Source organism: Amia ocellicauda, chromosome 6, assembly GCF_036373705.1.
Source record: "Amia ocellicauda isolate fAmiCal2 chromosome 6, fAmiCal2.hap1, whole genome shotgun sequence".
Taxonomy (NCBI): Eukaryota; Metazoa; Chordata; class Actinopteri; order Amiiformes; family Amiidae; genus Amia; species Amia ocellicauda.
Genome location: NC_089855.1, coordinates 4783850 through 4800539, shown reverse-complemented (window position 1 = coordinate 4800539; position 16690 = coordinate 4783850). Strand labels below are relative to the sequence as shown.

Sequence of the window (16690 nt, the reverse complement as noted above, 5' to 3'; positions counted from 1 at the left end):
CAATGCATGACAGGAATAAAAAATACAACTGCACGAAGACAGCAAAGCAGCTGATGGAAGGATATTATAGTACATTATTTAATTCAGTAAAACCTGTTTACTGTAAAAGTTTTAAAAAACAACAACTTTACCTAGGCTTGGTTCTTGTGAATACTTGGATAGAAAGCATTACCCAGAATGAGAGCCCCGAGGTCCGGCTGCAGGGTCCTGAACTGGTTAGTGTAGTATTCCCGCTGTTCCTCCGTGATCCTCCAGGGGTCATCAGGGTAATCCACTGCGCTCTGCTCCGAGGCCCTCGGCACCGGATGAGCCTGCGGGAGAACAGGAAAACGTTGCAGTTACTGACAGACACCCGTCGCAGCGACGGCTCACTATCATAGGGGAAACCTGCTCAGCAATCCTGTAATTCACTGCTGAACGCAGGTCTCTACAGACTTAAAAAGGAGGCATTTACAACAACAGAAAAACAAAAGCACAGGTGATTTTTTAAATTGAGTGTATACTGTTCAATACATACTTACCATAGAGAATTATATATTTATTTTAGTACTCGTAATAATGAATTTGTCAGTGGTATGACTTGTCAGAGTGAGCTCGAAGACTGCAATAAACAGATGTTAACCTGTTTGCATACCATGGGTTGTGTTAAAACTACTACTGCATTTCCACCCAGGGTGTGCACCATGAGAAAATGCTACGGTCACAGGAAACGGTGCAATTCAAAAACATAATTACACAATTTTTATCATAAAAGCAATTGATTGCAGAGTCCTGAAAAGCGACAATCATTTAAACTAGGCAATTAAGTGGAAGTTAAAATGAATCGGCCAGACACAATCAATCATAAACGCCCACTTGTTATTCACAACACTGGCCTGGTTGTGAGTACTAACAATGACATATCTGAGCACTGGCAGGTTCTCGGAAGGCTAAGACAAATTCTTATTACGTCTTATATGTGTTGGGACAACAGCAGATAAATTAAAATCCCTGAGAAACACTGAGCTGCCCGGCCTTTTCTTACAAAATCTAGCAACCTGGACAAACAGCGCGTGTCTCCCAAGGGCAATCTCACTGCTGTCATTTAGCCAGCAAGACAGGTCAAATGAATTTCAATTGATTTTAATTAACAGTACTCCTGGAGTAAGCCAATCTCCTACTCGGCTGATTACAAAGTTTAGTCGGTCTTTATGAGGTTCCAAAGAAAACTAAAATACACTGTAGTCACACACTAGGCTGCACAAGTCAAGACACAACAGACTATTCATTGATTGTATTCAACCTTAGCACACAGACCGATATTCTTTGTGTGAAGAAAAGTTAAGTACATGCAGTGCATTTGATTAAAAAGTGGAACTGCGAATGGTAAATAATGACAAAAGCAGACAATTACAGAAAAGTCAGCTCAAAACATGTCAATTGCATTTATACACAAACACACACATACGTGAAGGTGTGCCGTGTACGAGTATCAGGCATAGTACACCCTACACCCCGTTGTTCCCTGGTTATAGGGAACCATTCCCTACGAGGATATTTAAATATTTGTTTTAGTGCAGAATTCCCTTTTTCTTTGTCGTTCACAGTTATACCATGCGTCATTTTTAGACTAGAGTCCTGTATATCTTCGGCACCATCTAGACTCGCCTGCACGAATGGGTTAAAACAGCAAAACGTGTGTATGCTCTCTGCTGCCTTCCTTATTTACATTTAGAAAGCAGCATGACTGACACCAGTCCAGCGTATCTGGAGACATCAGAAGACACAGCCCTCTTTCATTACACCTCTGGGTCTGGGGCCGGATCCAACACTGGCAGCCAGAACGGTTGGCATTGAAAAGAGGGAAACTGGCGATTGTCCAGGGTGCTTAATAAAAGGGGGACTATTGCAAAACATTTTAAAAAACAGTCATTCTAACATACGCACACGTCTTGCATTAGACTGATGACTGTGTATCAATAATACGGAACAAATTATACAAAAAAAAGCAACTAACAAGTGATTCAACCCAGAAATGAAATATTAACTGCCATGAAATGTCTACCCATCTCTTGCAAACCCAAAGGCCATGTCTTTAGTATATAAGAGACAATGGATATCTCCACCATCCCATTCTTAATCAGATGCCACAGAGAGGCCATAAAGACACTGGATCTCCTCGGACCTGCTTCCTACATGGTACAGATTCTTTACCTGAGGCATGGAGGAGTGTCCCAGCGAAGACCTGGATCCATAGCTACCAGGGGAGGAACTCTCCTGTAGACCCAGCCACCCTGGGTGTTTGTTTTCATAGGAAGCTTCAGAGATGAGAGAGAGAGAGAACATGACAATAAAATATTAAAAGCTGTATAGAATGAAATGTGCAAGCTTTCACCTCTTTGAAGTCTACATTTTTCTCCCTACCTGACATCAGTGAAATGATTGTGTACACAGGCACTCTACAGACAAGAGTTACTGATATGTTCACACAGCAGCTGACAAATTCCCACTCACATTACCAAGGATTTTTACGTTTTGTCAACTCGCTTTGAGCTTAAAATGGTGCGTCTTCGAGCAGGTGTCTAATTTCAAGTGGAGCAGTTAATCAGGACAGGTAGTGGAATATCAGGGCCTCCCTTAGCAGAACTAGCTGACCATTTCTCAGCTCATGTGGTATCTCTCGTCTTCAATCATGGCCGTAGCCTGAGGAAGACTCCAAGCTCTTGCCTGTGATTCTTCCTCAGATCTTGTTGTTCATGAGAACTGCTGAGAGCAAAACCGGAGTCCTTAGGAACAGTAGTGGTGGCTCCGGGCAGCTGAGATAGCATTTGTGAAAACTGCTGGCTCCACATCACATCTGAAGCGGCAAGCAGCTTGCAGATTTTTATCATAATCACTGCTATTATGCCTTTCTACCAGGAGACCATGCGAACCCCGGGAAAATATTTAAGACACAGGCAGTTTTCATTAAAAACACATCTTTCGAAAGCTACCAAAGATCAGCTTCTGTAAACCTCATTACTCTCGGCAGTAAGGATATGGGAAGGATCAAGAAATGACAGCAAACAAACGATGGAGAGCGCCTAACAGGGGCCGTGCGTTTCTCCATATTCTCCGGTTAACGTTATTTAATTATCAACTGCTGTGCGGAACAAGAAAACCTGGCATGATGAATAGGAGCCTGTTTTCAGAGAGCACAGAAAAATGCCTGCTGCTTCCCTGTCAGCTGACGCAGGTAAACACACCTGCAGGTCAGCAAAGCAATCGCATACAAGGACTCAACACCGGGCAATGGATGGCAGAGAGCCAGAGGAGGAAAGCCAGGATGGCATTTGGGAAAGCTTCAGAGTCTGGCATGGGAGAGAAGGAGAAAGGAGGGAATTGACCATTAACTACCTTAACTACCTGGCTTGGGCTTTTTAAACCCACCTTCGGAGAATCGACCTGGACCGAACCACGCCTAACAACTTAAACCTGTACCCGTTTGTATCAGGGGACTGAGAAGAGGGCAGAGTATAGCTAGGGGTCCTCACACAGTGTTAGGTAGGTTTCCAATATTCATATTGTCTGTTGCTGCCTTGACCCTGCACTGTGTCACAAATTATATACATCGATACATTTTTAAATATATTTTTACATTCAAATGCCTGGCTCCACACGCAAAAGCAGATATGATGATTTTAACACAGAGACAGCGAGTGGCCGCTATTTCAATATCCTCTAATACTTCGGAAGGAAAATATTTCCCATCCCTTCGTTATCGATTGATTTTCATTTGTGACTCCTCAGTGAAATGCAGATGCAAATACTGTGCTTTATGTAGAACAAGCCAAAGAAAATGATGATATATAAATTATATATAAAACCATGTTCATAAACAGATAAAAGGACTTGGAAAAGACATGACAGAGCTGTCAGGCCCAGTTTGAAGTCTGTCCCCAGCCCGGTTTAACACCTGCATTGTTTGAGCAGTGCTGTGAGGAGACCTGTCCTGTGCTTTTCCTATCTTTCTGATTCTCTGCGATTCATTTTGATGACACTGCTTACTGTGCAGCTTCAATGACTCATTTAAACAGGTAAACTGCTGTTTCCAGGTTTATTTGGGGCATTGCTACATGCACGCTATTAACCATTTCAGGATTATCACTGAGCGCAAAACATGATGAAACGCTTTGTTGTTTCCATCTATACCCCTGCCTGTGTAGGTGTATATATTTATGTTTATGTATGTACAGTGCCTATAGAAAGTCTACACCCCCTTTCACATTTTTCACTCTGTTGCCTTATAGACTGGAATTAAAATGCACTCAAATAGTTTGTTTTCACTACCAGTCCTAATCATAATAATAATGATACATGATAACTTCCACAGGAATTATGGGTCATATGAATCCAGACTACAATGGAACATGTACACTACTGCTCAAAAGTTTTAGAACACCTCAATTTTTTCAGTTTTTATAGAAATGTACGTAGTTTAATGTCTCAGTGTACTCTGAAATTAAAGCATAGAACAAATAAGCAATTGGAGATAAAAAATAAATCATGGAATCAAATAATCAATCAAATAATGCTTAAGAGGGTGTAGGAACATAGTATATAACTCCGAAACGTACATTATTTTTCAGTTTTTGGTAACCTAAACTTTTTTTTAACCTCTGGCAGTTCACTGCTTACCTTTGTACCATTTCAGGTTATTCACTGGGCTTGAACTGCTTACATTTCAATAACAACTGGACAAATGGGGGTGTTCTAAAACTTTTGACCGGTAGTGTATGTCCACCCAATCACAAACACACAATCTTACAGAAAATATTATGAAGGTACTGCAGCCTTCAAGCCACGACAACAGAAATCCAACATGGCATTTCATGCGGCAGTAACCACAGGAACCAAGTACGGTTCAGAAGACTTCGAGTTCCCAGAGTTGAAGTCCTTTTACTTGAAACTATATCCAAAGACCTACAGCCCCCTTAGCCATGGAGGATTCAGGCTTGTAGCGCCCCGTCTCGGCACAGATGTTTCGGACTCCATCTCGGAGACAATCATACGATCATGATCAAAACCCTGCTTTAGCAAATAAAGGGTCCAGAGAGAGCACATCTAAAGGCTCTCAGAGGAAGCTTTTCTAAGAATGTCATTACCAGCTAATTAAACGTCCTTATCTCCCATCTCCTGTCAAAGTGATCGATTTGTCTCCATCCCACAGATTCAGAGTAATGGCTTTCAGATTGCCTTTTGATGGTATTTAAATCTGGTATAACCCTCTTAGACTCCAAACAATCATTTATTTAAGATACTAGATACTATTTCAGCGGGAGCACCCCTCGCAATGGAAGAGTGTAAGAGATTAATTCCGCTCCTCGAACACCGATTCGCCACTTTGTCCAGAGGCCTTCAACATTCTCGGGACGAGGACCGCTTTCAAAGCCACCACTCTGAATAAGGAGCCTGTGAATTTAAACACCAGGGTAACCTGTAAGATATTATTATTATAAATCAAGCTGTTATAAGGATAAAATCACAACAGCAGGCCATAATCCATACAATCCATCAGCTGTTTCAGAGCACTTCTACTATTTTACTGCTGCAAAACAGACCAGTTTGAGATTACGATTGTGTAAAAGAATAAATCCATCTTAAGTGAAAAGATTCCTGCTGTTTTTGGGGGAACCCTCTTGACTGTCCACTCGCCACAGACCGAGACCCCATTAAGAACATAAGAAAGTTTACAGTTTGTTCAGATTGTGACGTCTCTCTGTGTGAAGAAGTGTCTCCTGTTTTCTGTCTTGAATGCCTTGTGTTTCTAAAAACTCTTAACTGAATGACGCAGGTGCATTATCCTTTTTTTTTTCGGACTGCCTTCTATTGCCCGGCACGTCCCCTTGACCTTTGCTGCGGGTGTCGTGGTTATCAAGTGCAATAACTAGGCACAGGAAAGACTGGTTTGGAATTTGAATAGCACCCCCTCGTACTGGCTGTGGGCTGTTTTGTATGTCACAAACGAGGCTTTTGATCTGGCTGTTGAAGAGTCAGTTCTAGAGGTGACAATTTCAAATATACATTCATGCCGGTTGTTTCCTGCTCTGTGACATGACATCAGCAGAACCGAAGCGCTGTCGTCTGTGTTGTGAGGGGTGAGAGACAGAGCCACGACACCAACCAGGGTTTAAAACTGAAATGTTAGCACCTTTGTAAGGGAACCTGGATACTCACTGCCAAGAGCCAGCACTACTACCTATAGCTATTCATTTCACATGTCAAATTAAAAGCATATCACATGTGTTTAATAGGCAGAGCTTTGAGCAAAGCTAAATATAGACAACAAAGGCTAGTAATCATAACGGGGCGCCTGGGAGGAACGAAAGAGAAACTGAACAGAAATCAGTTTCTGTGTGATTAAAGAAAATCTATACTTTAGTCCATCGCACACCTAGTATCGTAAAAGAAAAACTCCAGCCTGAACAAGCTGCATTAGGACAAAATGCTGGGCCACACCAAGGTTAACACCCTTCTAGGTGTCCGTCTGATGTTTAAGATGGTAATAACCAGGGGAACATGTATTAGTGAATGCTTTAATAACATTCATAAAGAGTGGCATTTCCTCGGCCTTCCACAGCAATACAGCTGAGTTCTACCCACCACGACTTGGTGAACATTACAATATGTATATTTTTCTCATGGATCTGAAATTTGCTGCAACAGCAACATATGAGAAAGATTACAGCAATACCAAGCGAACTGCGACTATAAAAATTACTCAAATGCGTTCTGAACAACCTGTAAAGAATTAAATCCATCAGACTTTAAAAGCACGGTTTAGCCAATGTGACCTCACACTTCATTGTCGACTAGATCAATTTCGCATTCATTTTAAAAAACAGCCACTTCGGTTTTGAGTTCGAGGCTGGTGGTTTATGGATTCATAAAGACTGGGACCGCAGCTAATTTGTCATCTGTTTTGCTGCTGGCCTGGGGTGAACTGGAATACAATAGAGCATTTGCTAACAGTCCCTGGTAGATATTTTTAAATTCACAGCAATATGGGCAGCGAAGACCCGCTTAGGTTTCAGGAGCCACGTCTTTACCGAATTTTTAAAAAGCTTAGCAAAATGATGCTAATAACGTGTCTGTAAAAAAATCCCATAAAGTACGCAGCGCTCGTTACATTTCTAGTCTCATGCAGATAATGCAGATTTCTGTCACACACAGTCACACTGAATACTAATGGTGTCGGTATCCACTAGTTCAGGTAGCCCCCAGGTGATGTGCGAGACGTTTTTAATTAACACTGAGCGCAGTCGACGCGCCGTCACTTGGAATAGAACTTCTCAGCTCCAACACGCCTTCGGGAATAAATACAAAACAGACCCATTACTATTTAGCATGCAGACAATCAAAAAGCTATAACAAAACAACATACTATAACAAGTTATCAGACGGACACATATGGTGACTTGATGATGGCATGAACATCACCCTGAGGTATTGTATTCCTACAGGAAGGCCTGCATCACAACAAACCGTTTCACCGCCAGGCTCAGAGACCTCAGAACCATCACAACATTGTGTGTAAAGAAGGGCCACCTCCACTGTCAGATCGGAGGTCTGGGGGGTGGAGCACACCCACCTGTCAGCGGTTCGCTGCCGTTTCGCTGTTTGCTATAGGGGTAGGTGCGGTAGCTCAGTGGAGAGTCGGGAGGGGAGCTCTGTGGAGAACGTGGAGGTGACCATGGCTCCTAAAAAACACACAACAAAACAACACGTATTTACTCATTACAAAACAAGGGGCCCAGATTATATATATATATATATATATATATATATTTCGTAGAGGTGTTGGGATGTTGGGAATGGTTGGCATTAGGTGGTTAAGTAGCAAGTAAGAGATCAGGCCTGTCACTCCTCCGTTACTCTGATTAGGAAGTCACACTGCACTATATAAACATGCTTCGGGAAAGATTACTGATCTGCAAGGGTGATCTTGATTCAGTGAAAGACAAAATTACACAACCTGTTCTAATCTGAAGAAGCCACTGTCCAGGGTTAGCTGTTGGTAGAACTTCAAAGAAATACAGTTTAGCCTGCATTGCCCACAGGGAAAGACAGGTGAAGTCTATACCAGTTCGACTCCTTGTGTTCTCAAACTGGCAGTTGTGTCTGAAAGCTGCTTACTTGTTTATCTGATGGGTTCTCCACGGGTCTGAAGGAGATCCGGTCGAGGGCCGCCCTGGGGATCGGCACAGGGGGCGTCCCAAACGGAGGGCCCTGGCTGTCCAGCGGGTTTTGGGAATGGTTTGGGAACCTGACCTCTGTATCATTTTTCATCCCCAAAAATCTAGGAAGGGGCAGTTCTATGAGAAAGGAAAGATCAACACACGATTGTTCACACATTTCAGTAGGCAGGTAATCAAGGAGTATGGTCCAAAACATACCCACAAAAGGCAAAAACTCTGGTCTACTGGAGTACACAGCTGTTTCAACGCCTCATTCATCTTCACAGGAAAGAAAACATATTCAGGAGCTAAAAACTTCTCCAGGTCATGGGGTAAGGCTTTTCTAATTAATTAGGGACTACAAACCTGTGAGCATGTGCAACCCCTCCTCCACCACCATACACACAAAGTAACAGTACATTAGCATTAAAAAAGCATGAGCTTCTTTTGAATGTTTTTTTCTCCTGTGTGAAAAATAACTCAAGGAAGATCAGACTGCGTGTCAGACTGAATCACTTTAGATGTAACGCACGCAGACTGTTCAAAGATTAGACTGCTTAATCCAAAAACAAAGAAGAAAAACAAGTAAAGGGTCAAATTCCACGGAGAAGGGATCAAGAAAAGATGGAAAAGGATATCCAAGAGCTGGCCAAAGATAAAGCCTCCCGGCGGACATTACATTGTGCATTAATTAATTTGTACAGTAAAATGGAGTAGCTGGTAATTTGGCCAAATGTTTAGCCCTGACTTTTTTTCTGCCTGGGAACAAATCCTAACATAGTAATCCCCTGATCGAGTTCTGCGCTCAGAAGATCACAGCGAATGACTTACCACTTTTAATGCTTTCGAGGTGCACTGGGAGGCCCGACTGTGCTGCAGCCAATAACTTCAGAGCGACATAAAAGTGTGCAGTACTGAAATATCCCAGGCGCTTCGCTCCGCACACTTCTGTGATCTGGAAGAAAAGCGCAGACAAAATATGACTAAAATGTTGTTTTCTTAAAAAGGAAAACAAACAAAAATTGTATTTATTTGATCAGTTTTTAATACAATGATGATCACACAGTATTTTCAGAAGAGCGATTTACAAATAGAGTCAAATAAAGGATGTTTAAAACAGTGTGAATTGCATAGTATGAAAACAAACCATTTCTTCACTTCCATAAAAGTTTCTAAAGCATATAAGGGGGGGTAGCAACCTAACCAGTCTAACACAGAAATTGTGCATCATTCCTGTATGAAAAAACTGAACTGCTTTGCACATGCACACGCATACTTACTGTTACCCTTCAGGCGTTTATAGAGAAAGGCAACTCAGATTGACAATAAAAGCTGACCTGGTATCATGAATTGACCAATTGAACACAATTAAAACATTTTGTTTAGAAATGGAGTCACTAGACTACACTGCTGCTCTGTTCGCAGAAATTGAACGTTTGCTTTGGAGCCGTGTTTGCTGAGCCATTGATATCCTCCATCATGAGAAGGAGGTATTGCTACAGGCAAGAGAATGCATCGAAAACAAGCAGGTGGCCGCCCTTCCCTTCATTAACTGATGGGTTAGACTGCTATCTCCCGGGACGTGTCTGATTGACTGAATGACTGGTGTGAGAATGAGACTAAAACCCTCATTGTCACTGAACAATCAATTAGGCAATCAGATATGCCTCCGGCCATGTCAAAGGTCGAACTAAGCCCTGCCTTTCTAGTTCATTTGAGGTTCTCAGCCAGGGATGCCCTTTCACTGGCCCGGTGTATTTGCTTTTTTCTGGTTTTGCCGATTATGAGCATTTGGGGTTGAGTTTGGCTTGTATACTTGGCTACTGTATCTCTTTAAATGATAATATTTTTCTTTAAAATAAAACTTTTTGTCTCCTGCATGAGTCTAATCTAATCCCCACACACACTTTTCAAAAACAACAACAAAAAAATGTATAATACTTAGAAGATGTGGAATGTATAGAAGTATTTTCCTATATAACGATAAAAAAAGAAATTAAAAAAACACTCAGCTTTGGTTAGACACTCTATGGCTGTTTCTGCTCACACAACCAACATCCGGCTTCCAGAAGTAAGACTGAATAGACCTATAGTACAGAATTTACCAAGACATTTTAAAACATGTGATATTATACTCTTACTTGTGGAACAAAGTAGTCAATTTCCAGTGAATTTAGTTTACTCCCCTTTCCTGTTGAAAGTGATCTTAAATGAGATTCGAATACCAATCAAAAACCAACAAAGAACTGTTGTATTAATGTAAAGTATAAAATGTCGTATTTCTTTACAGAGTTTATTTCAAATCCACCGATAGAAATACTTGCCGCAGAGAAAGCCATTTTTGGCAGGATATAAAATCTTGAGATTGTAAGACCGATTATAACTGGAGAGGGACATGTTGAGAACGTGTACTGCCACTAAGAGGATTAATCTTACCCAAGATGTTTGTCAAGAAGCAATCCTTATTCACGTATTATATGAGGATATTTTCTCTGCGGCAGTAATCTCATCATCTAAGCAGGCTGCAAACACATTTCCTCGGGTTACACAATTAAACAGGCCTTTATTCGCTTTGCTTTGGGACTTGTTGGGTTGAGATTCAAAACTGCCACAGCGATCACTTACTTTATAAACAAACACACGGCTATAGCTTTTACACCGCAGTTCCAACGTTTATAATAAGAAAATGTCACTACTTTAACTTCATGAACCAGATACAGGAGTTTAATCAAACTTGCTAGACATAACTACAATAGTATCAGAATTTATTGAAAAGGAGTAAATTGTGAGGTTTTTGATGCATGCAATACATGCTTATGTAAGCTACGAATAATGTCATTTAAATCCTGTAATCTGTGCTTTGAAAAAAGTTAACTGACTTAGCCGTTTTAAAACAGGGAATTAGGGATTCCTACATTCTCTAGGGAATGCCTCAGAATGGTTTAGCATCAGCAGGGAATTTCACAAAACAAAACAGACATTTTTGTTTTGGGTTTCTTTTCAAAGATAATTAACCCTGACTTTTCTCGAAGTAAGCCTTAAACGTGTTCAATGTGTGTTGGAAATCTTTAAATTGCTGAAATGTCATTATGTTGAGTCATTATTAGGGATGCTCCGATCGATCGGCCAATTTCCATTTAAAATGACTCCATCAGCGGCCACTCCAGTGGCCATTCACAACAACCGATCTTGGTTTTTTTTTTGATCACGCAAAAGACGTGAGGCAAATACACTAGCCTACAATAACACTGCAGCATGTCCTTGCCGGTCTGGCAGTTTTATCACATTTCTGCTAAAGATGAAAAATTTGCAGTTTGATGCTCATATTCATTAAGAAGAATCTGCCCTCGATGCTTAGTTAAAAATAGATGGCCAATCTCCAGCCTACCTTACCCAATAATGCGTTTTCTTTGTGGGATGCTGTCTTTCTGTTGAATTTGTTGAATTTGAATGCACATTTATGTTGTAGGCAGCGTTTAATTTAATTATAAACATGGTTTGAATTGCTGATAAAGACCAGAGCCATCATATGTAGCCTTACATGAAAAAAGTTTAGTGTAGCCCTACACCTTTTATTAATCTTCATTGATTAGCCTTCATCTTGCAAAATCCACTATTTAACCTTGCCCAATATTGCTTATGTTCTTTGTGGGCTGATGTCTTTGGTATTTTTATTTGAATTTAATATTTCTGTTATAGGCTACCTTTAATTTCATTACAACTGTTGGTTTAATGTGTAATGAAGAGGCCTTATATGCCATGAAATGTAGGCTTATGTGGACCTTTGTTGGTTACAAAGGAGCTTAATGTAAAGACTTGCAGAACAAAAAGAATCGGTATTGGCATTAATATCAACCAATTCTAATGACAGAAAATCGGTGATCAGTATTGTCTGTAAAAAGCCTGATCGGAGCATCCCTAGTCATTAGGTAATGTCATGATCCTATATTGGAAGAACGTGTAAAGAAAAACACATGAAAGAACAGCAGTTTAGCGATTAAAATGTTTTGGAAACAGTACAGCCTGAAGACGTGAAGGCCTACCTAACGCAGCCGATATTTATACACACTACACCTTTCTGCTCCATCTCTTGAATCCTCTCTGTCCTGCTGCCCAATCTTCCACACTGGTAATTTATGCCATTTCCGAGCTGCACAACTCCAAAATGATAGTAGCCGAGTGGTAGCCAAGGTGAGCAACTAAGAACAATCTACTGTATAACTTAAATTTGCTGTAAATGTCGGTCTTGTTAAGATAATGGTGGATGCCTCTATTTGAACAACACAGAGTCAGCTTTAAAAAACTCTGACATCACTTATTCTACCTGTCTATTTGCAGCAGATGCACTAGTGTAAGATTACACTACAAGAGTGATCACCTGACCAGCAGGAACCTTATACACCCGGCCATGGACATCTGAGCTGCCAGCAACTTAAAGAACCACCGGCAAGTGACAGAAAACACTTCACTGTGCCACAGGCGATGAACCCATACCTTCAACAAAAAAAAACATCGCCTCACTGTGAGTCCCCACCGGGCTGCTTGCTTGCTGATAACATTTTGTTTTAATATCAGCAAGGAAAGCTTATTCAGTGATGAAATAATGCCAATTATACAGGGAAGCTCCAACATTAGTTTTCTGCTTTTCCCCACAACACTATAATCCTGTTTACCAAGCCTATTGTAAGGGTCACATGGACCTGCCGTTTTACAAGAAAAGCTTAAAAATTTACTAGTAGGGTGACATTTAGGTGTTATTTAATTTGGATAGCAATTCTACAAAGCTTGGGTAGCAAAAAGCATCTGTGCTTTTGAATTATCCTATGAATTCTCTTACGGTCATAGAGGGATAACAATTTATTGGCCTAACACTGGTATTCAATTCATAACTTTTAAATTGAACCGTGTTGCTGCATTGCAGTGTCAAACTGTAAGAATTGACATTGTACGCCACTGTGTAACATCAATACATAAACTACACAATTTGAAGTCCTAACAACAATCTGGCCACCAACTGTAGCCATTTAAGCAAGACGCCAACAAATTCATATCCAACAGAGGTAAGTCAGTAGAAAAGCCACCCTAACCTTAATGAAAATCTGATTTTTTCTTAAACATCCAAATCACCAGATATACTACAGATATGGCAGTTAATTAGTCTAACTCCCAAGTAATATTCTTAATTGGGAACTGTGATACCAAAAGAATCAACACATAATCCCAATACTTAACACTCTAATGGAGCTGTAAATTAACTTTCCAAAACCTTTTCAAATTCACTAAACACACCCCAACAGTGTTCATACAGGAACTACAAACCAAGTAACATTCAGCATTTGAAAATCCAAAATCAATCGACAGAAGTAAGCCTCTTAAGGTCTATGGAATAATTAATTCAAAGAGGTCCAATAAATTGAAAATACAGGCTACACAAACCACTGAGACCAAAAGTGAATTGCCAAGGACCTACCCAAGGTATGCCATTCTTCTCAATGTGAATATGAGCTGTATAACAGGACTAATTAGTTGGTAAAACCTTTAACGAATTCTTTGAAAATATAATTCCCACTTGATTCCCGCGGTGTTGATCCCCAATAGATCAACAGTGGAGCAGGAGTGAGATTTCAGAAGCCCAGTCTTTTTCAACGGCATACCACACAGACGGCCTGCCTCTTCAGGTGAAATGAGATCCAGCTTTAATCCTGTGTTTAAAATGCCACAAATAAGCCAATAAACCCTCTGGAAGAAATAATGTCCTGTTATTTTGATTTCATAGCATTTGATTAACCGAGAACTTCATGTTTTATGTGGTGAAGATAGTACAATGGCCATCTAAAACTATTGTGTTCCGACTTGGTAAGGAGGAAGTCAGGGAGCGAGGTTGGGGTTGTCCTCCTGCCGAAATTCAATTCAAAACTTCATTATGGAGGGTTGGCTAACAAAAAACGAACCTACTAGGGTGCATGTGTTAAGCCTGTCTTTGAGATGCACATAGACAAAGCAGACATTTTGAGTATCATTAACACCACTGAAAACCGTTATTAAACTGTGCATTGTTTTATTAGAATAAGCAATTGTTACATTTTGTATTCTTGCTCACGTTCTTTTTCCTATTAATGGGACATTTTTTAAGTAGCTGTGAGATCACTCCATCAGCGAGGTACACTCTTGATTTAGGTGTACCCTCCAATTTCAGTTTCTGTCCAGACCCCTGGCTTTCACTCAATGGACTGCATGAGGAAGGGATTGTACAGACAACAGGATAAGCTCAACTCAAGAGCATGCTTCATCCTTCCACGGGGGGTAACTTGCCCAGTATTCATGAGCCCATCACACAATGTAAGTGAAATGTCACACTTCCAGTTGGTTCTCACCTCAGCAATGACGAATTTCCACAACATTATTACTCAATAAGGCCAGTAAAAAACAAAAAACAAAGAAAAAGCCCAGCATATGTATCCAACTCAATGTTTACTCGCGTATCTTGGCTGCAGCTCAAAGCCACACTGATCAGCCTGACACACCGATGCGTATGCGTTAATCCGAGCCCGAGATCAAAAGAGAGATTGTAAGCACGAACCTTAAGAGATGTAGATTCAGTCCGTTTTTTTTTTTTTTCTCTCCCCGACGGCAGAATAAAAATCACGTGCCACGATTGATTTATACTCAACATAGAGGGTGGCTGTACTGCAGTGCTCTGCATCTCATCAATGTTTCAGAAGGATTTTGTTGCTGAACGTGTGAAATGTGCTGCACCGAGCACAATCCAGCGAGGCCAACACTACACCTTACTATTAAAGTGAATTATCATTGAGTCGCTGGATCGCTCTCTGGAGTAATGAGCTGTCTCCTGACCCCTTTCAGCCGTTCATCTGGAGAAGTTTCTCCTTACGTGACAGAGCCCTCACCCTCTAATGCCCTCTTCTCACACACCCTGTGACGTCACGTTTCTAGAAGAGGTCAGGCCTGGACCCTAGAAATGTGTGTTGTTACAGATCCCCATTAGCTGCCATGTTATTTCACATGTGATTGATTAATTTGAAAACAATGCTCACGCACACTCTCTACTAGCAAGTGTTTTAATTCAATAGAATGCGATGTTTTGAAAGACCTTAAAACACTTGTGGAAACTGTGTGGGAGCATGTTTTTTCTCTCCAGATCCTTTTCCCTCATACACACCCGTCTAGTCTACACAGGTGTGCAGTTAGATTTTGTTATTGTGATTGATTAATTACCTGAATAAATGTCATGTTTTAACATGTTCACGACACATTTATACACCCTCATGCATTTCTGGTGATGTTTGCCTTTGGCTGGTAAAAATACCAAGTGGCTGGTAAGTTTTTTCCTTTTACCAGACACAGTGGCTAGTGGCCAAAAAAGTTAATTTTATCCCCTGGCAAGGACCCTTTTTACATACAGAGAAGTGACACATCCACTCTCACATGAACACTGGTGGATATAATAATAGTTCACACACATAGACTGCAGGAAACACGGCTTTGTGAAAGTTAACTCTTATTAGATTTCTTCTCTGGTTAGGTAAATTGTTGTATCTGTTTTATGGCATATTGTTCTATTTACAGTATCTAAATATTGATCTGTCTGGTCGGGAGGCAGGATACTTATAAGCCCTGTCAAGTGTTTTGTATTTAAACTCTTTAGTGAGGTATGAGGTTCTGGACTCTGTACCACTAACTGAATGTAGGCCTATATACTTCAGCCTCAGTATTTCAGTTCACAGTCCTACAGTAATATGTGGCAACAGTAATGAAACTCATAGTATTACATCTGCAACATGCAAACTCAAGGCCACCCGTTTCTCCTTCACCTCTCTGGTTTGTCCCTGAGGAAAGGGAATTATATCTAGCTTGCTTTTCTGGTAGGGGAGATAGGCCATGATGCAGTTTAAATATTTCATGTGATTCAGGTACTTTGAAAGCACATAGTATTTAAATATTTCATCACAGAACACTTTTACACAGTTTTGGGGTTTAACTTGCTCATTGACCATGTGAGGTGGATTAACCGCATATTACATTGAGAAGCACAGAAAACTCCCGATCCGCAAAGAGCAAGAGCATTGTACTGGAGACTACAAATGCATTGTTTATTGTAAACATATACATTGTATTTGCCCGCTTCTTTCTACAGACAGCAGATTTGGTTCCTAGTTACCTGCTGTTCCACTGTTTTTCTTAACACCACACTCCCCTCTTACATTTACATTTGTCACATTTACACATAAACAAACATATGGACAACACACTACAGAGGACTAACATTAAACTGCACCAAAAGGTCATTCTTACATCTATGGCACCCTTTGCTCTGAAATACTAAAATCAAAATGTAAAACTTAAAAGCAGAACCTGCATACCATAGAAATAATGTCGTCTTCCATTTATTTTGTAACCAGCGTGCAATTGCTATTGATCATAGGCAGTCAAAGAATCTGCTCTGCTAAACTCTCTGGTGAGCTGACAGATCATTT

At 40.6% G+C, this 16690-nt stretch overlaps 1 protein-coding gene across 2 annotated transcripts in view; it reads right to left on the bottom strand.

The window, feature by feature from the left end:
- The window catches only part of reps2 (RALBP1 associated Eps domain containing 2), a 51140-nt gene that overhangs the window by 23250 nt on the left and 11200 nt on the right, over positions 1-16690 (bottom strand). For both annotated transcript variants that reach the window (XM_066705851.1, XM_066705852.1), the window contains exons 2-6: positions 9027-9150; positions 8155-8333; positions 7610-7718; positions 2194-2297; positions 173-311 (exon numbers count right to left, since the gene is read on the bottom strand). In XM_066705851.1, the coding sequence (XP_066561948.1) occupies positions 173-311; positions 2194-2297; positions 7610-7718; positions 8155-8333; positions 9027-9150 (655 nt within the window). The remainder of the gene's footprint in view (positions 1-172; positions 312-2193; positions 2298-7609; positions 7719-8154; positions 8334-9026; positions 9151-16690) is intronic.